At 47.3% G+C, this 20,632-nt stretch overlaps 1 protein-coding gene across 3 annotated transcripts in view; it reads right to left on the bottom strand.

Annotated features, from left to right (window-relative positions):
* The window catches only part of PDE327 (FAD/NAD(P)-binding oxidoreductase family protein), an 80,154-nt gene that overhangs the window by 28,872 nt on the left and 30,650 nt on the right, over nt 1-20,632 (bottom strand). For all 3 annotated transcript variants that reach the window (XM_086779463.1, XM_086779464.1, XM_086779465.1), the window contains 2 exons: nt 13,994-14,119; nt 13,594-13,806 (listed from right to left, as the gene is read on the bottom strand). In XM_086779463.1, coding sequence (XP_086635589.1) covers nt 13,594-13,806; nt 13,994-14,119 — 339 coding nt within the window. The remainder of the gene's footprint in view (nt 1-13,593; nt 13,807-13,993; nt 14,120-20,632) is intronic.

Raw genomic sequence — 20,632 nt, 5'->3', positions numbered from 1 at the left:
ACTGAGGAGAGCTCAGGGATTGGTACAGGTTGTCATGATGTGGTCTTATCCGGAGTTTCATGGCAGGAAGGGAGAAGATGTGGTTGACTTTTTGGAGCAAATGGAGTTGGCATGCATTAGCAATCATGTCACAGATGAAGAGCAGGTTCTGAAGCTGATAAGGATTTTCTTGAAGGGAGATGCCCGAAGCTGGCTTAAGGGCTTTGAAGCACAGGATGATGGTGTTTTGACCTTGGACAGGTTGAAAGAAGGCCTTTTGGAGCGTTTTCAGCAAGTGCAGGATCCTAGTGTGCTGTGGCAGGAGCTCAGCATCTTGAAGCAGGTCCATGGGCAATCACTGGATGATTTTGTGAAGGTATTTACATGTTTGTGGAGTAAGTGGTGTATGACATTGAAGCAGGAAGTTCCTCCAATGTTTTTGAAGAAAAGTTTGTTTATTGATGGTTTGCTACCCCATTTGAGGGTCAGGGTTGAGTTAAAGAATCCCAGGTCATTTGATGATGCAGTTAGGGTTGCTAGGGAAAAGGAAGGCAAGGTTTTGAAGCAGATGGAAATGGGTATTTATCCGTATGAAGGGGTTGTGTCTGTGAGAGATAAGCAGGTAAATTTGGTTGAGGTGGATAAGAGCCCAATGCAAAGTTGGATTAAGCAGGAACCTCAAAGGCCGATACAGGTGCAAAGGGGTATGTTTTATATGCCTTCTGATTTTTTTCCAAAGTCTTTATTGGATCTGGATGATATGCATGCACAGGGAAGTAAGGAGGATGATGCCTTGGGATTGGCTGATGATAAGAAGGAAGAGGAGCTGGATACAGGATGCTTTGAGGATGATTCTTTGCCGGATTCTACAAGGGAGGAGGATGGGGTAGAGACTTCTGATGAAGTGAAGACGGCTTGTGATGCGGATGTGGAGAGTATGGAGGAAGATCCTATCATCTTGGATTTTCTTGGACAGCTGGATGGTGGTCTGGTACCTGCAATGAAAGGTATGGATGTTTGTCCATTAGATGCAATATATGCTGGGGAGCCTTTGGACGATGATACCAGGGGGGTTGGCAACACTGAAAAAGGTATGCATGAAGATTTGGCTGATGAAGAGCGTTGTGAGATGAGTATTGTGCTTGAGGATGATATCTGGGAAGTTGCTAGCCTTGATGAGCAGGAGCCAGAGGTGGAGATGGATGCTGACATGGTCGAGAGTGTAACAAAGGCTTCTTTGCGGGTTGCTGAGATGCTAAAGGCAAAGTCCCTGGATGACAAGAATTCTGAACCAGGTGAGCTGTATGGTTGTGAAGAGATGTTTGAACCAGTTAAGCTGGAAGTGCTAGTGGACGCGGCTGTTGGAGAGGATGCGGATCTTGGTGTGCAGAAAGGTCAAGATGCTGGAACCTGGCCTTCACAGGTGTTGATGGATGGGATGCTAGATGCTGCAATGCTCCAAGTTTTGAAGACGAGGAGGTTTGTTGTGGACGAAGTGCATGAAAATGGTTTTATGGATGTGGTTAATGTTTGGTGTGCAGTGATGCAGCCATGGTGTTTAATGGATATTGGGGAATGGGATGGTCAGTTACAGATGTTCCCTTTTGATCCTGGTGGATAGCAACTGAGTTTGTTTAATGCTGCTGAGCATGAATGCTCTAGCAGATGGGGGGGGTGGCAAAGTATGTCAGGCGTTTTTCTGAGTGGTATTCTGGTCTCGTGTAAATACGTGTGCATGGTGTGAATGAAAACTTGGCCGTGGAATGCCTTGCCAGGTGTGCAGTGTGGATCGGTTTGGATTTGAGCCTGTTACAGGCCTGTCCGGAATGTGGTCAGTTGCAGCTGTTCAGCCGTTCGATGGCTTGATATGTGTGTGTCGTCAAAGAAATAAATGGGCATAAGTGGCTTTTGAAAGTGTGGGAAGCATGGGAGTAATAATGGATGATGGCCAATGTAGCTTGGACATGGTATGGAAAGTATATGGAGGCCATCTTATAGGCCTTAAAAAAATAATAATAAATGAGGATATAAAAAACGTGGCCATAAAATTGAAGGCCACATGGAACTTTAGGGTGTCGCCAGAGCGCACCTTTTGGAAGGTTGGCGAAGGAGTGCGAGTGGGCGTGCTGTAAACAAAAAAGAAGGAGGTCGCCGCGTTACGGTGGGGGGGCTTCTTGGGACACAGCCAGGAGAGAGCGCAGCTGCAAGTAAGAGCCATGTGGCTCTCTGACGTGGCTGCAGAACAGTGCCCAAGTGAGGCTGGCTTTCGAGCGTGGTGTGGCTGCTGTTAGGCTAGCGAAGGAAGCCGCCTGCAGAGCGGGCTCCTTGGACGCAGAGAGAGAAGGGCGTATGCAGCCGCTGCTGGAGCCTGGTGAGGAGGGCGACTGGTGAAGCAGCGTGGAGGCGCTTTGGGAGCCCGCCAGCGTAGCTGCAGCCATACGCAGAGGAGGCAGAGGCTAGTGGGGCCTCTAGTGTGAAGAGAAGAGTGGATGCCGACTGACGGGCTGGTGTAGAGAGGAGCTGGTGCTGACGCAGAGTAAAGCACAGCCATGTGTGGCAAGGCGAGCTGCTGGTGTAGCGACTGAGTGCAGTGGAGCGCAGCGTTGGAGAGAGGCGCTGCAGTTAGCTACACACGCTGGCGAAAGGAGCAAAGTGGACTGGTGACTGCAGCGTGGGTGACAAGAGTAGAGGTCGCCTATGAGGTGACAGGCTGGCTGGTGTGGGCCGCCTAGGAGACAGGACAGTGGACAGAGTAGGTGCCGAGTGAAGCAGAGAGAGATAAAGTGTTGCTGCTTGGTGGTGGGCCGGTAGCAAGGCAGATAAGCTGCCTGGGTTTGTTGCGAGCTGACAGAGGATCAGCACAGAGAGATTGAGAGAGAGATGATGGTGTAGCTGCTGCTGACGACACATGCAGAAGTGATGGGTCGCAGAGGACTCGAGGGTTAGCTGGTGTGGGCGCCTTCTGGAGCGAGAGTGGCCGGGTTCATTCTGATGTGATTGGTACAGCAGGCAGGCGAGAGGTTTATGGTTATTGGGAATGTGGTGTGTCCTCGGCTGACAGGCCTGAGTGAGTTTTTTATGGTTGTGTGAGTAAGGCTTCTATGTCGAGAGAAGCTTGTATGAAGTGTTGTTTCTGGAATATATTGCTGGGTGTTTGCTTGGTCTACGGTGCCCCTGTTTTTGCTGTCAGTCTGGCGTGGGTTGGGTGGTGAAGTGCGAGAATTGTTCCAGCCGGTGGCTGGTGGTGCCCCCGTTCGTGTGTGTTATTCCAAGTTTGCGAGGTGGAAGGGCTATAGAGGCAGGGTTTTCTTTCTTTTTTTCACCTCACAACATGCAAAATCGCTCCCAAGCTGCAAGCTCCGTGCCGTGCACTGTAACATGACTGCCTCCCACCCTATCAGCCGGGTCCTCAAGCATGTTGAAGTCACCCCCGACACACCAATGTGCGGCCTCTGGCAATGCATCCGTAACCTGGGTCCAGAACTCTGCTCTGGCACTAGCATGGTTGGGCGCATAGACGTTGAGCACGCCCACTAGCTCATCATGCATCCTCAAAATGATATACTGTGCTTTACCAGGCACAATGATCCCTCGATCCACAATGGCCTGCCACCATACATCTGCAATGACCATGCATACTCCTCCCTGTCCACCCAAAGGACCAAACCCTGCAGACCAAAAGGTGTCCCATCTACCAGGCATCACCGAACCATATCTCCGGATCCTGCTCTCACCCAAGTGGTGCTCCTGCATCATCAAAATATGAATGCTGCCACCAACCAGGCATCTCTGAAGCTCCTGCCTCAAGCAACCACAGTAGCGTATATAATGTGCTCCGCCAAGGCCCTGTACATTCCATGAGATGATCCTCATGGATGACCTGCTGAGGTGGATGCTGTCTCAGTCGTACGGCGGGCCCTCGCAAGCGGCTTGGATGGAGAATAGTCCCCATCCGAGCGGCTGCGAATCTGCCCACCCGGTGTACAGCAAGAATCACGGATCAGGCGCCAGTGGCTGTGTCCCATGGCGACTGCCTCCCGCTCAGACAGAGCAACCTCGTGTATGCATACATATCCAGGGTCGCGTGCTAAGTCTGCCACTATGCGAACGACCAAATGACGAATCCCTGAGCCATCCACACTCCCCCGGGATCCAAGAAAAAATGAGCCAACTCCCATAGTCGGCCTATCACATCTGTCACCTCCAGATCGCTCACATGATGAGAAAACTCAACTGCCTGAGTCTTCAAAGTGCTAAGAGCGAGCTCTAGAGTCCACTCCCGGTCGCATGGGCCACATAGAGGGAACGAGAAGGCCACCGCTGAATCAAGTGCCTCCTCCCCGTGGGCCGGAGGAATCACTACATGAACTCTGATGGGTGCTGGCTCATGGGGGCCCTCTGCTCCAAAAAGCCGTGTGAAGGCGTAATCAAAAGCCTCCGAGCGCTGTCTAGTGCCGAGGCGACTCAGCCGACTGCGGATAGATGATATCTGTGAAGCCCGAATCGGCATGGTAAGTCTCCTCTGTGGTGCTCGAGCGAGGTCGGTGCTCAGTGCCCTCCTTACTGCAGGTGAACGCCAGGGGACTGCCAGGGACTCCCGGGGAGGTGAGGCGGGCGGGGGGGAGGAGGGGGGGGCGAGGGGGGTGGAGAGGGAGCCGCTGCCGAAATCGGAGCGGGGACGAGAGGAGGCGAAGGTGGAAGCGAGGCGGTGGGGGGGGACGGGGGTGGGGGGGGTGAAGGAGGGAGTGCTGGCATCTCCTGGTCCTCAGTCGTCGCAGGGGTCTCCTCCTGGAGGGGAGCAAAGCTGTTCCTCACGGGAACCCAGTGATGCTGAGACTGTGGCTGCTGCTGCAGCGGTCTCTGGGCGTGCTGCTGTGGCTGTCTCCCTCGACGGCGCCCCTGTCCAGGCTGCCACTCCGAGGTCTCTGTGGCTTGAGCAGGAGTCCCGGAGGCTGCCTGCCGAGCCGCATCTGTGGGCGGGCCATCAAGGGTCTGCTGTGCTGTGGTGAGGGTCGGGGTCTCCTGCGAGGGCAGGCCTTGGCCAGATGACCGACCTGCCTGCAAATGAAGCACTGGTTCGGGAGCCCCCAGAACTCCACTCTCTGATCAATCCATCCCCCCCCTATCCTAGGTAGCTGAATGACCTTAGGAAGGGAGGAGATGTCAGACACCAAAACTCTGACCGAAGGTAGCCCAGCTGCTCTGGCCACCACTGAAGCTGCTGTGGGGCCAGTCTCTAGTACCGAGCCCACCAATGCTCCTAGCCTAGAGAGGAGCGGAAGATACTCCCGGCGGAGTCCAGGGAAGCAAACTGTAACATGGAAAAGGCGCTCTCCCTGCTCGGCCGCTGCTGGGTCAAAGCCATGCTGCCAAGGTCTGAAGAAAGCCCGAGCACCCCTGATGTCAAGGGGACTCATGGCTAGGACCTTGGCCACGCTCTGGGCAGTCTCGAACTCGATCTGGTAATGTCCACGGCCCAGTAGCTGTACGTCCAGGATCTTGCCCACATCTGCAAGAAGGCGGGCCTGGAGAAGATCCCGGATCTCCCCTCTGCTGGGGCGAGTGCCGACTATACGGCAGATGGTGGAATGATCCTGGAGGCGTTCCACCTCTGCGGTGAGGCTCGCTTCCTCTTCTGGCGAAAGAGAAAGCCTGATGGGGGTGTCCTCAGGGGCGGGCGAGGGGGCTGCGGGGGAGTCCCTCTGAGGCGGGGCGGGAGGAGCCTCCATCAGAGTCTGAAGCTATAGCGAAGGCGAGGCGAAAGCGGAGATCCTGCAAGAGCCGAGCTGCACACAGAGAGGCGGAAGACGAAGGCCGAAGAAAAAGGAAAAACCCCCCTGGGGGTGGAAATCAGCAAGAAAAGGGAGGGGGGGGGCGAGGCGGCGAAGGAGTAGCCCTAGGGGAGGGGGGGGCGGGAGCTACGCGCAAGAGGGGTGGGGGGGAGAAGGAGCTGGCGGAAGGGGGGGGGGGGGGGGGTCGGGGCGCTACAGAGGGGAGGTGGGCGCGAGAAGAAGGGGGGGCACGAAGGAGAGGTGGGGCGGCGGGCAGAACAGCGAGGGAGGGGGGGCGCAGTAGCGAGGGCAGGCGGGGGGGCAAGGGGTGGCGCGAGGAATGAGGGGGGCGCGAGGGGGCGAGCAAGCAGGTAGGCGGGGGGGCGCAGGTGTGCAGGTAGCGCGAGCAGGGAGGGGCAGGAGCTTCAGCGAGCTAGGTTGAGAGTATGTATGTTATCTGCCACATGTCCCAATCTAAGAGATGGGTCCTTCCATAAACTTTATCTCTAAAAATATCCCAACTAGTAGACATTTAGTCATAGGCACTTTGCCAACTCTTGGTATCTGCTCAATTCCACATGTAATGACGCGAACATAATTTCCATCGGAGTTGGGCCAAAAATAGCAACTCTCCTAAATTTTAGGAGTGTGGTCCTTTGTATTCTAGGATAATCCCCCATTCCCAAAGCTTGTACTTTCCAAATATTTAAACATCCTGGAGTCCACCAGACCCCTTTCAGACTGGGAAATGTCCAGGCTGGTGACATCCTCCCGAGCTTCTTAAAAGTTGTCCGCAACTTTAAGCTTCAAGCCATATATTCAAGATATAATCATGTCCCATCGATTGGGCGAGACGAGACAGTCTCAAAAATCCAATATAACTGAAGAATCCATGTCCCAAAGAAATGGGCGAGACTAAATAAGTCTCCATAATACCGATATCAAAATCATGTCCCAAGATAAATGGGCGAGACAAAAACAGTCCCATAAGTCCAGATATCATAATCATGTCCCAAGTAAATGGACGAGACAAATCAGTCCCATAAGTCCAGATATCATAATCCATGTCCCAAGTAAATGGGCGAGACAAAACAGTCCCATGAGTTCAAATATCATAATCCATGTCCCAAGTACATGGGCGAGACAAAATAAGTCTCCTGCCAACAAGGCATCGGTCCACATGACCCTTGGCATAGACATAAGTCCCGTCATGTCCACTTTACCACTTGCACTCCATGTTGGTACTCTGACCTCAAACCTTGGATGAGAGGTGGGCTCAAGTAACAAGATAAAACAATCACTCGCAAGCATAGATAACTTGGTGTTCCATAAGCATTTCTGCTACACATAGTTTATAGGCATTTCGGCCACCAATAGTTTGTAGGCATTTTGGCCACCAACTCACACTACCCTCTCAAGTGCCCATGTTCCCTTCCATCTTCTCTCTATTGTTCCACCCACACATGGTAGAAACAATCTTCAAGAGAGCACGTAAGACAAGAGAACACTACACAAGGTATGTTGTGCTTGTCACTACCCTTTGAAGTGCCCATGTTCCCTTCCATCTACTCTCTATTGTTCCACCCTCACATGGTAGAAACAATCTTCAAGAGAGCACGTAGGACAAGAGAACACTACACAGGGTATGTGAAAGTTTCATAAGTCCAATGCATCCCAAATAAAGTGAGTCAAAAGGAATAATCCATCCCAATAAAAGGGAGTCATAAACATAATCCATAAACCTGAGGATGGATCCAAATCCCTAGAAAAGAAGTCCAAGAATCCATAGACTTGTATACCATAACTCTTATCATATACTCTGTGCTAACCACACACCTTGGAGTAGAGGTGGACTTTATCCATAAAAGCATCATATCCATGAGATATCCAAAGATTTCTTCTCTATAAACTCGGACAGATTCGTCCATAGAAATTGCTTGTGAAGCCCAATGTCTATATAAATCTCGTCCAAGAAAGAAATCTCCATGGATATAATCCATCCCAATAAAGGGAGCCATGAAAAGAATTCATCCCATTAAAGGGAGCCATAAACAATGTTTCCCTGAAACCATCTCAAGGCAAAAACACCTTTCTCCTTGCATAGCTATACAAGGGTTAGTGAACATCAAAAACACTTCATAGTAAATAGCAAAAGCACCAACTTTGCAAACTCAAAGTATACTTAGCTATTCTTTGCCAGGTTGGTCATGAAGACAAAAGAAATATCTCCTCACCATATCCTTAAGATGTCCCGAGATATATCTCCATATAGCTTGCCTGTAAGCTTGATAATATAATCCACAATATCCATATGGAAAGAGTGCTAAACGTGTGCACATAAAGCCAACTCTTCCGAGACAAATTTTGTGAATTCATAAATCCTTAGATCAACAAGTTGTCTACTGCTCATGCTCTTGCTTCATAAGCTATGAAGTGATTGGCCATGCTTAACAGCAATGATATTAAGTGTGGTTCCCACTTAAGATCTTTTCTCTTCCTTATTGATAGAAGGAAGCCTCCGCTTCCAAGTAAGTCTATGCTCTGAAACCAATGAAACTCGCGGCGGGTGCCCGGGGGACTAGGGCCTTTGACACACTTGTTGATACCATCAATGCATATTAAAACACTTAAACATTTAAACATGGCCATAGCCTTAACACATATTTATCATCACTTTGCATAAAACATAAAGCTGGACAAAACATCCACAAATGCTGAAAATGGAGCTTGCACGTGTGACACTGCATAGAGGCCAGAATGGGCCGACCCCCCCTTGGAGTATTTTATTACCCAAGGAGAATAATATCATGTACAAGCTTTGAGGGCCTTACTCTCCCCATGGGAGATGTCTAATTATCCATATACAAATGCCATAACACAGCCCAACACGAGGCAACCAAGCAGGCTGTAGAAATGCCGAGCCAACAATATAATCCATATACCTCCGTGTGGGTACTGATTCTTCCCCAAAAACCATGGGTCTTCATGCAATAGAGTTGGTACAGCAAGTACAACTCCCCATTCAGCCAATACAACAGTACAATGGTTGGTACAGTAGGTACAGTGGCTGGTATAGTCGATACAATGGCTGGTACAGCAGGTACAATAAGTACAAGGGCTGGTTCAGCCAGTACAATGTCTGGTACAGCAGGTACAAGGGCTTGTACAGCTAGTACAGTGGCTGGTACAGCAAGTACAAGGATTGGTACAACAAGTACAAAAGCTGAAAATCATAATAAATGATTAAATATCCTTGCCTTCAGTATTTCTTCGCGATGGAAGCCTCCAAAACAGTCCCCAACAGCCGGTATTCTTCATGGGCAGCCTTCAAGAGAGAGAGAGAGAGAGAGTAGCCATCATTAGGGCAGCCTGTAACGGTGGTAGAGGCTAGTGTGCAACAAGAGAGCCTCTATTAATGAAGAGAGAGGGCTCCAATTTATAGATTTGGGCCTCCCATGAGCTAAAATGGCAAGAGAAGGCTACAATGACAAGTGGAGAGCCACACAATAACTGAAATAACAAGTGTGAGGCCACTTGTCTCACTTTGATCCACTTTCTAACAAGTGTCAGGCCACTTGTCTCACTTTGGTCCATCTCCTTGCCACATGTCCCAATCTAAGAGATGGGTCCTTCCATAAACTTTATCTCTAAAAATATCCCAACTGGTAGACATTCTCTCATAGGCACTTTGCCAACTCTTGGTATCTGCTCAATTCCACATGTAATGTGGCGAACAGAATTCCCATCGGAGTCGGGCCAAAAGTAGCAACTCTCCTAAATTTTAGGAGTGTGGTCCTTTGTATTCTAGGATAATCCCCCATTCCCAAAGCTTGTACTTTCCAAATATTTAAACATCCTGGAGTCCACCATACCCCTTTCAGACTGGGAAATGTCCAGGCTAGTGACACTAACACCTTCTACTAGGCCAATGGGGGTCACCTCCCATTGGTCGGCCATCCAAACACAGAAGTTGGCTGGTCGTGTTAGCTTGAGACTGATTGCATGGAGTGTGAATTCTGGCATGAGGTTTAACCCAGAGCCACCATCGACAATTACCCCAGCAAGTGGGGTACCATGAATCTCCACAGAGAGGCAGGGGCTCCGGTAGTGAGTGAGGGAGTGAGTGGTACAATTGATACCCATGCAACCAGCAACTCTTGACCCTATAGGGAGTGCAAACCCACCATATCGCCCACCTGTAGAGTTGGGTGGTGTACCATTGAGTTTCGCCAGTAGGCCCCTCTAACTTCAGGAAGCCCGATCACCACAAAGGCCAGTAGGAATGGAATCCCCTAGATAACTACAGTGACACCTACCAGGCCAATGGGGGTCACCTCCCATTGGTCAGCCATCCAAACACAGAAGTTGGTTGGTCTGAGACCGCCTGCATGGAGTGGGAATTCTGGCATAAAATTTACCCCAGAGCTACGATCGATAATTGCCTCAGCAAGTGGGATACCACGAATCTCCACAGAGAGGGGAGTGATTGGTACAGCTAATGCCCATGCAACTGGCAATGCTTGACCCTATAGGGAGTGGAAACCCACCATACCGCCCACCAGTAGAGTTGGGTGGCGTACCATTGAGTTGCTTCAATAGGCCCCTCTGCCTTCAGGAAGCCAGATCACCATCAAGGCCCTGGCGAGACTCCTGTCTCCTCCTCCTGTGGCATGTCCTCTGTAATGACAAAGTTGACGGGTCATGTTAGCTTGAGACCGACTGCATGGAGTGTAAATTCTAGCATGAGGTTTACCCCAAAGCCACCATCGACAATTGCCCCGACAAGTGGGGTACCATGGATCTCCATAGAGAGACGAGGGCTCCGATAGTCAGTAAGGGAGTGATTGGTACAGCTAATACCCATGCAACCGGCAACGCTTGACCTTATGGGGAGTGGAAGCCCGCCATATGGCCCACCAGTAGAGTTGGGTGGTGTACAATTGAGTTGCTCTGGTAGGCCCCTCTGACTTCAAGAATCTCGATCACCACAAAGGCCACCATCAACAATTGCCCCAGCAAGTGGGATACCATGAATCTCCACAGAGAGGCGAGGGCTCCGGTAGTGAGTAAGGGAGTGACTGGTACGGCTAATATCCATGCAACCGGCAATGCTTGACCCTATAGGGAGTGGAAACCCACCATACGGCCCACCATACCGCCCACCAATAGAGTTGGGTCGCGTACCATTGAGTTGCTCCAGTAGGCCCCTCTGACTTTACGAAGCCCGATCACCACAAAGTCCACTAGGAATGGGATCTCCTCGATAACTACAGTGACACCTTGTACCACGCCGATGGGGTCACCTCCCGTTGGTCAACCATCCAAACACAAAAGTTGGTTGGTCATGTTAGCTTGAGACCGACTCCATGGAGTGTGAATTTTGGCATGAGGTTTACCCCAGAGCCACCATCGACAATTGCCCCGGCAAGTGGGGTACCATGAATCTCCACGGTGAGGCAGGGGCTCCAGTAGTGAGTAAGGGAATGACTGGTATAGCTAATACCCATGCAACCGGTAACGCTTGACAATATAGGGAGTGGAAACCCACCATACCGCCCACCAGTAGAATTGGGTGGCGTACCATTAAGGTGCTCCAGTAGCGCACTGAGACATTCTCGAACACTGAGACTAATCTGGAGAAGAGAAAGGAGGTTCATTGTCATTGTATTTTCCCTGAGTAGATCCTCCACAGAGAAAGGTGAAAGCTATGGTTTGGAATGTGGGAGGGAGGGGGTAGGTGGTTAACCCGACACAGAAGAGTGGTGGTGGAGGTCCTTGAAGGCTTGCAAGAAGGATTGGTCTATGATTGTGCGAGAGAGTGCAGGAGTGGTATCATTGGGCTCATCTCCCATTTGCTCATCAGGCATAGCCTTCCTTTGTGATCGGGTGACCAATATGGCTGATGGTGGATCCTCATGAATGTTTGGTGTGGGTGTGACGGACACACCAAGGGTGGAAGAGGAAGGGGGGCAAGTGGATGGTGGATGTCCTACTGAGACTAATTGGGTGATTAGGACTGGGAATGTGAAGTCGGAGGAAGTAGATGCCCTTTGCTTGGGGAAATCCCGGGTATAATGATCCTTGGATTCTGGACAATGCCTGTAGCGTGGAGCATCTTCAGGAAGAGGGGCATCAGCTTTGGTAATGACCATATTCCCCACATCTGTAGCAGAGGACGAGGCGATTGCGGGGTTGGGGAGGGAGAGTAGGACGGTTCATGGGGGCTGCTACCATGGTGGCTGGTGCAGGAGGACTACGAATGAGTGGTGGGAGGTAGGTCACCTAAGGAGTAGGTTAGCAAGGGGAACCTGTAGCAAGTTGGAAGGTTTGTGGAACAACAAGTGCGGATGTGGCGTAATTGGCTAGGTTGGGGTTGTCGAGGTGGGGTGAGGGATTTGTTGCTGATGAAGTTGACGGAACCCCTTTAGATAGTAGCACTCTTTGTGTTCACATCCTCTTTTTTTGCAAAAGGAATAGTATCTCCTCTTTGGGCATTCTTCAACGGTGTGTCCAAGTGACTGGCATATAGCACACAACAAGCGCTTCTTGGCTTCTCGTTGAGTCTTCAATTCCTCAATCTCTCTTTTGAGTTGGAGTAGGGTACTTTCCTCGCTCGGAGATTTCTGGCTCACTTTGAGTTCCTCTATCTCCTGCTTCAACTGAGCCACCGGGTCATCCAGTTGGATGTAGAGAGCCCACATCACGCTCAAACATGAGTCATGTATTTTCAAATTAAGAGGCTAGCTTCTGGAATTCCAACAATGTAGTTTGCAGGGACCAACTCTCTCGAATCTTCTATTGGGTGGACCTAGGCAAGGCCTGTGTCACTCACTGAGTCACCAGGGTAAGTTGGTAAGCGGGCCACCAACACTGTGGTCCGTATCATGAGTTCCGACACCCTCTCCCTTGGTAGCAATTGTAGCCTCCTAAGCTCCTAGAGAATGCGGTCCTCATAGTTACCATGACGGAAGGTGCGGAGGAAGGTGTTCTTCAGGGTAGTCCAATCTACAATATGGTCAATTGGAAATTGACTGAACCACTTATCTGCAAATCCTTGGAGAGTGGACGGGAGAGTACCGAGAAGGCATCCTCTCGCTCAAGGTCGCGGCTCTTGCACATGGAGATGAATGCTTGATGTGGTCATCCACATCTTCAGTGGAAGAGCCTTTGAAGGTTGGGAGCTTGACATTTACTCGGCCCAACACTGTGGAAAGGGGTTCTATGCCAGGAGGATTGGCTGGACCAAGAGGATTGGCTTGGCCTCAAGCATTGTTACCGAGAGTGGGATTACCAAGGTTAGCTACCATAGGGAGAGGTGGAAGGGGGTCCCTAGGTGGTACGTAATTGAACCTCTTCTGACTGTAGCATCGTATTGAGAGAGGACTTTTGGATGGGCTGACCGGACTGCCACAAGAGCGTGTATTGGGCATACAGAGAGGACACAAAGATAAGGGTGAGCTAACAGGACTCCAGTTTTGAGAGTCCCACGGGGCGTGCCAAATTTTGTTGTACCTACAAGATTGGTTGTTCTGAGTCCTTGATGCTCACAGCGCAACACACAGCACATGTACCAGTAGACAGTATGGAGTGGAACACAACACAAGTGACAAGATTGCAAGAGAACAAGATTGCAAGAGGAACAAGAAGCTGGACGACACTTGCACTACTCCAAAACACTGTTACATGTCCTTCACCGTAGTGTGCACACTCAGTAGAGGTCACAGTGGAGGACGGGGTGATGCATCAATTAGAACCATAAGCTGGCCTGGTCTTAAGTCAAAAGTACACGTTCTGAGATAGTTAAAAAAATAATGTAAACTAGTAAAAAAACACAAACACTTACTGCAAAATCTTTAGATGTTAGATGAACATTGTGTTCCAGTAGTTTACTGTACACACCACGAGCAGAATGCCCCACCGCAAGTACCACTGCATCTGAAATAAGTTCTTCATTATCTGAACCCAGACAGTCACTAGCACTAGTGACCTCCACACCTGAAATCCGGTTCCCCCTCACCAGAAAGTCTACCATCTTGGTTCCAAACCGTATGTGGACCTGATTGCAAGAACGGGCATCTATTAGGCATCTCAATTAGAATGGATCAAATAAGCACCATCACAATCCTTTACATACATTGGGCTCACATCTCAAAACCTTTATGATGTTATAGAACCATTGGCCTGAGAAGAAAATAAGTAATGTTGAGGACCATTCAAACACCAGGCTAAGGTAGTGGGCATACCCCTAAAGACTGCAAATAGCTCCGAAATTGACGCAGAATGTGAATGAGTTTATCGGTTCCAATGTGTGGCTTGCCATCAATTAGTATATGAGGTGGAGCTCCAAATTTGATTAGTGTTGCAAGTACCTGGTATGACAAAGGTCCATTGCAAGTATGACAAATTATGCTTATGTTGTGAACTACCGGAGACAAAGACATACATAAACCCAGAAGAAAAGGAGCACACAAGAGACTATGCTGCAACTTCATTATATTCTACGACACCTAAACGACAGAAAGATTGAGGGTGGCAACATCATTCTGGTCGAGCAACAAAAGCTAACTAAGCCTTAACTTGACATTTGGAAAGAAGTGACTTTCAGCACATCATTACACACACGATAATGAGCGGAATTTGATATACGTTCAGGCTTTAATTTATAGTCATTTAATTGTGGCAAGGCTATAACAATCCAGCTCAACAAATTCCGCACTTATGCTCCAACTGTCCATCCAAAAATTATATCTTATAATTTAAACTAGCCCTTGGGTTGACAATATTGTCATGTGTGGCATATACAGGCAATCAATCAATCTGATTTCAAAACTAAACCTTCGGGTTCTAGCAAGATACACTAAATTCTTTGCAATGACTATGTCATTCCAGCTACTACCAAAGCGTTGTATATTCAACCATTGTATATTTTTTGCATGACAAGAAACATTACCAGGTTCAAGCTATTGCTGCTGCATTGTAATCAGCTGCTGTTGGAGAAAGAAAGGAAGATTTCGTAGTGGTCTTACAAAAGACCATAATGATCTATGCGACCATATGTATCATCCATATATCAAGTTTTTGTGCACAATGGCATGGACCAAAACAAAACAAAACTTGTTCCTGCAAGACATACGAACCCATATAAAATCCCGTGTTATAAGGAAACAACAAGGCCTTTTAAACATAGGCCCAAATGCTCCTCTCATGGGAGTCAACAAATAGAGTCTCTAGACCAACCATGGGTCTTGGTGAAGTGTTGTTGTCAAATCATGATAGTTAGTGATTGTGTGTAGCATTCAGTGTGTGTGTGTGTGTGTGTGTGTGTGTGTAATGCTCATGGTGTGTGTGTGTGAGGTGTGTGAATCCTCTGTGGTGGAGACCTGCTCGCCTGCTCCCTTGACCTGCTCGCCTGCTCCCTAGACGATCCGCTCGCCCCCTCTGGGTGAGCACGTGTGGTGAGGCGCCTTTCCTGGACTGTGACGGGCTCCTTCCTGGACTGTGTCGGCCCTGCAGCTCTCTTCGCCCCCTTCTCTTGTTCCCAGTTGCGCTGTCTTCTCATCGTCATTCTGCTCTTCTTCCTGTCTTCTGCGACCTGTGTACGTGTATAGGACTGTCTGTGTGTGTGCGCATGTGTGTGTGTGTGTGTGTGTGCGCACCTCCAATAGGTCACTGTTTTTTTCCCTTCTGTGTAAGATAGTTTTCCATAGAGCTGTCCCCTTTTTTCTGATCTGTGTCCTTTCGAATAGTCTCGATGGCAGAAACAAGCAAGTTTTATGTCAAGAGAGCTCTTTCCCCTGAACCTAAAAGACAATTAAGGGAAACTCTGCCCCCCACAGCTCCTTCATCTGAAGATGCTTCCTATGTGTTTGATATGTTGAATGAGGATTTTCAACAAAGTAGAAGAGAATGGATACTACCTGCTCCGGAACTCACCTACAAGATGAAGTTGCCTTCTCTTGTGCATCCTCTGAAGAAGCTCTCTCAAATTGCAGTCATCATCTTTTTTCCAGGTAAAATACCCTCGGCTAATGATGTGGGACAATGGGTGAATTCTCTCCTAGGTGGATGCTATGTAGAAGGAGTCTATTTTGCCTCCAGAGGATTTTATGAAGTTCATCTCTTGGATGCATTGACAAAACAAAAGATGCTGGAAATGTCCCCTTTATTTTTTGGTCGTCAAATGGTGCACATCATGCCTTGGTCTCCTAATAAGGATTATCAAAATCTCATCAAACATCACTGCCCTGTATGGGTTAAAGTCGTTGATTTCCCAGATTACATGAGAACATAGCTTCCAGGCTTAGCGATGACATTGGGACAAGTGATCTGTCCCCCTCGTCCCACAGGTAACAAAAACCGTTTTTGCATCTTATGGGATACTGATAGACCAACCCCCTCTTTTATTGCAGTTGAGATTGAGGGTGTTAATTTGGGAAAGAAATATTTCACTTTGAAATGGGGCATTTTTGCTGGAGCTTGTTTCTCTTGTCACAAGTTCGGGCATCTAGCTTCTGAGTGTCCCTCAATCCTTCATCCGCCTCCTCCAGCTGCCATTCCTCCGCCATCTAATAAAGGAGGTCAAAAGACTTATGTGGAAAAGACTGAAGCTAAAGGAGCAAAGCCTTCAGTTCATACAGGGAACCAAGCCGATTCAGCTCAAAACAAGGATAAAGGAAAAAGCAAGCTAGTGGAAAATAATTCATCTTCTCACGAGGGTTGGCAGAATGCAAAGAAGACGGTGCCTCTCAAATAAAGACCTCTCCAATCTCGCAATTGGGATGCTTCTGCTCCATCTCTTGGTCAACCTTCTACCTCTTCGGACAGCCCTATCTCAAAGGCATGGGTCAATGCAGTTAAGAAGGGTATTCCACTTTGTGAAGAAGATGATTTAGTCAGGGAATTGGATTCTGAGGGTCAGCAAGACCCTGTGGCAATGGCAGAGGCTTGATGCCTCCCTTTCTCTTTGAGGAATGCTTATCTCTTGTACATATTTTCATGCGTACTTCTTTTAAATGTTTTTCTTATAATATACAGGGCCTCTGCAATCAGCATAAATGGAGGCTCCTATGGCATTATATAAATAATACTCATCCAGATGTTGTGTGTCTGCAAGAGCATAATCAGCATTCTTTTGCTGGCCAGCATGGGTTCTTTTCAGGCTATGATATATTTTATGCAGGATCTGGACAATTCTCTGGGCTGTGCATTTTAGCCAGACATGATCTGCAGCCCTGTGTAGCATATAATGATCTTTGTGGCCGATGGATGATTATCCAATGCATGATCAATGGAGAGATTTTTGAAATAGGCTCCTTGTATGCCTCTCAAATTTCAGCTTCCAGAGCTCAAATGTGGGACTCCATAAACCAATATCCTTGGTCTTCAAATGCTCTACTTTGTGGTGATTTTAATAATTCTCCTCACTGGAAGGACAATACCACACATAAATCCCATATGCTTCCCTCTGAAATCCAGCGATGGGAACATATGACTTCATCACTTCATACTGCAGATTTATGGACAGCAACTCACCCTTCGGTTTTGGGATTCACGTATCATCATAATGCTTTTACAGAATATTGGGCCAAGCTTGATAGATGGTATCTTATTCATGCTCAGCAATATGATGATTATACATGTCAAATGTGGACTGATTATTCTCAACAACTATCTGATCATACTCCACTTTGGCTCAACCTTTCTTTTGGTATGCCTCTGGATGATATTCAGCTCTCTTTAGTCAGACATTTGCAGGTTAATCAATTATATCTTTCTCATGAAAAATTCCAGCAAATGATCAGATTGGCTTGTAAGCCATTGTTATCTCATGCTCAGGAGGATCTGGATTTTGCTTGGAACTCTTTTGTACATCGTATTCAAAATGTCATTAAGGAATATGGAAGATGGTACATGGCAAAAACCAGACAGCATATCCAGTGGGCAAAATCATACAAGCAGTCCTTGGTACAGATTAGCCATCAAAGGTCTCTTTCTGCTTCTGAACAGAATTCATTGTCTTGTGCTTCTTCCATAATTGATGCTAATGATAAACGCAAGCTTTCCAAATGGCAAACAAGGGCTAGAGTTAAACCTATGCTAGATAAGGGCTGCTCCTCGAAATCTTTCTTTCGAAACTTACACACGTACAGACAAAGTCAATCTATCATGAGAGTCAAGAAACCGGGTGGTCTTTGGACCCAGACTTTATCGCAGCTAGAAAAACAATGTTTGGATCATTTTCGGCTTCTTTTTTCTCTACTATCTTCTTCTACATCTCAGGCTGCATTGGCTCGGAGCAGATTTATTGAGCTTGTTTCTCCTATTGTTTCTTTGCAAAAAGCTTCAATGCTGGAAATGTCCTTTTCAGATACTGAATTGGATGAAGCCCTCAAGCATTTGGGTAAACATAAATCCCCAGGTTGGGATGGTTTGACGGTTGAATTTTTTGTAGCCTTCTGGGCTGAATTGAAGGGTCCAATCTTGAAGCTCATTAATGTAGCCTGGCAGCATCAACATCTTCCCTCAGCTTGGAAGCATGGTCTGGTTAAGCTTCTGCCCAAAAAACCCTCTGTGTGAGACAATGGATGACTGGAGGCCTATCACTTTGATGCCTGTTATATATAAACGTATTGCTAAAATGTTGGTACACCGGATAAAGGATATCCTTCATGATGGATGTTCCAAGAAGGCATATACATGATAATATCTCCAATACTCTCATTGCAATGGAATATGCAAAATACTCTGCTCAAGATGTCTTGGTCATGCAGGTGGATGTGGCAAAGGCATTTGCTACGGTGCAGTGGGATTATATTTCTCAAATCATGTCTAAACTTGGTTTTGGGCCAAAGCTAGTTAATGTCATATATTGGCTTTACTCAGATTCCACTGCTCAATGCTTTATAGGGAAACATTTGTCTGAGTCTTGGACTCTAGAACGATCAGTTCGACAGGGATGCCCTCTCAGTGCTCTGTTCTATGCTATTGCTTCGCATCCTTTGCTTCTTTATATGGATCATCTGGTTGATACTAGACAGTTAGAGGGGCTTCAGATTTCTAGTTCACGGCCTTTCATTGCACAGGCTTATGCAGATGATTCATTCTTCATGCCAAAGAACAGTCCTTTGGAGCTTCGTCTATTGATGGATACTCTTTCAGATTTTGGGCTTGGCAGCTGGTTTAAAAATTAATTTTCAGAAATCAAAACTCTTGCCTCTCAAGCATTGTGACTGGCATGCTATCCTGTGGCCTGGCCAGATTATTTATTCGGAAAGCATAGTAAGACATTTGGGCTATCCCATTGGCTAGAAAATCAGAAATAAGCAACAAATATCTTGGGTGCTAAACAAAATTCAAGACAAATTAGAATATTGGAAGATCTCCACTTGGCCATTACATGTACGGCTTCGAATTGTTCAGTCCATTGTTCTGGCTTATGTCCAATTCTACCTTCCTCTCTTACATTGGTCATCTCGAGATCTTTCTTCTTTTATGTCTCAAGCCATGGAGATTTTTTGGAAAACTAAGCTTCATAAAAAAGCTTTAAGGTTGCTCAAAATGGACCTGCTTTGCTCACCAAAAATGCATGGTGGTTTGAATATTATAAACATCAAATTTCATGTGCTGGCAAGAAAGATCACTATGCTCAAAACCTTTTTTCAACAAGAGCAGCCTTGGTCTATCATGTTGGCAATTTTGTGTGGTCGGATGCGCACAAATGCTTATGGTCGTTGGTTGGTTGATCCATCGGAAGTAGTACTTGGCAAATTTCAAGGTAAAATCCCTGGTTGTCCATTTTCTACTTCCTTGATTCAGGATTGGAAGAAAGTGCTCTCTCGCATCAAATGGTCTCCCCATCCTGCTTCTATAGCTTCCTCGCTTCGAATGGAAAGCATACATTGGAGTGCTGTTTTTTACTCTCCCCTTGCTGTACAACAACCAATCAGAGCTTACAATCTTATGAAGTTGGGCATCTGGTTCATTGACGACGTAGTAGATACTAGAGGGCAAATTCTTTCTTTTCCAGCAGCATGCCAACAATACAATCTTGAGATGCATCATAGATCTATATGGAAAGCTATTGCAGATCTCTTACACCCTTTCATTCCGATTCCAACATTGGATGTAAGAGACAGGCTTCAAGATTGGCATCTTCAGTCTTCAAGTTCAAGATTATCCTCTCAACCTTTGCATCTATTGACTTCTATACAGGCTTATCGATTGATATTACCTCCTCCATGGATTGCTCAGCATGCTAATTCTCTTTGGCATCTGGATAAGTCTTTAGCTTGGTGGAAAGCAAAACTGACATTGATATGGAAGTTGAAAATGCCATTGAAACAGAGACTCTTTCTCTGGAGATGCATTGTCGGTATTTTTCCAGTGGGGGTGAAATTGGCTCAAAGAAGGATTGTCTCTCCTCTTTGTCCAAGATGTCATCATGCTACTGAGAGTATTCCGCATTTATTGTGGTCTTGTTCATATTCCACAGACCTTCTGGATAAGATCTCCTATTTTTTATCTCTCAGATTTCCTGCACACAGGTTCTACAAGTTTTTCTGGATGTTTGGCACGTTATCGTGTAAATTCACATAAATTTTGGCTCTATCTTAAGCTTTCTTAATGCTACCTTGAGCTAGTTTAATCATTGGTTCATATCTTCAAGAAAGTCTTCGGTTGATTATACCTTTTTCTTCTCTTGCTAGAACTCTAGGCTGAAATCCATACATCATCATGAATGGGCTAAAGCCTATTGCTGAATGTTTTGCACTGTTAATGCACAAACTCTAAAATTGGTACATATTCTTCCTAATTACATTGCCTCTCTTATTAAGACATGCACAAAGCATATCCTCAATGATCTAATGACCCTCTCATAATGT

This window comes from Cibotium barometz, chromosome 40 (assembly GCF_041138505.1).
Source record: "Cibotium barometz isolate CiBa-2024 chromosome 40, ASM4113850v1, whole genome shotgun sequence".
NCBI classification, from domain to species: Eukaryota; Viridiplantae; Streptophyta; class Polypodiopsida; order Cyatheales; family Cibotiaceae; genus Cibotium; species Cibotium barometz.
This window is presented reverse-complemented; position numbering and strand designations above follow the sequence as displayed.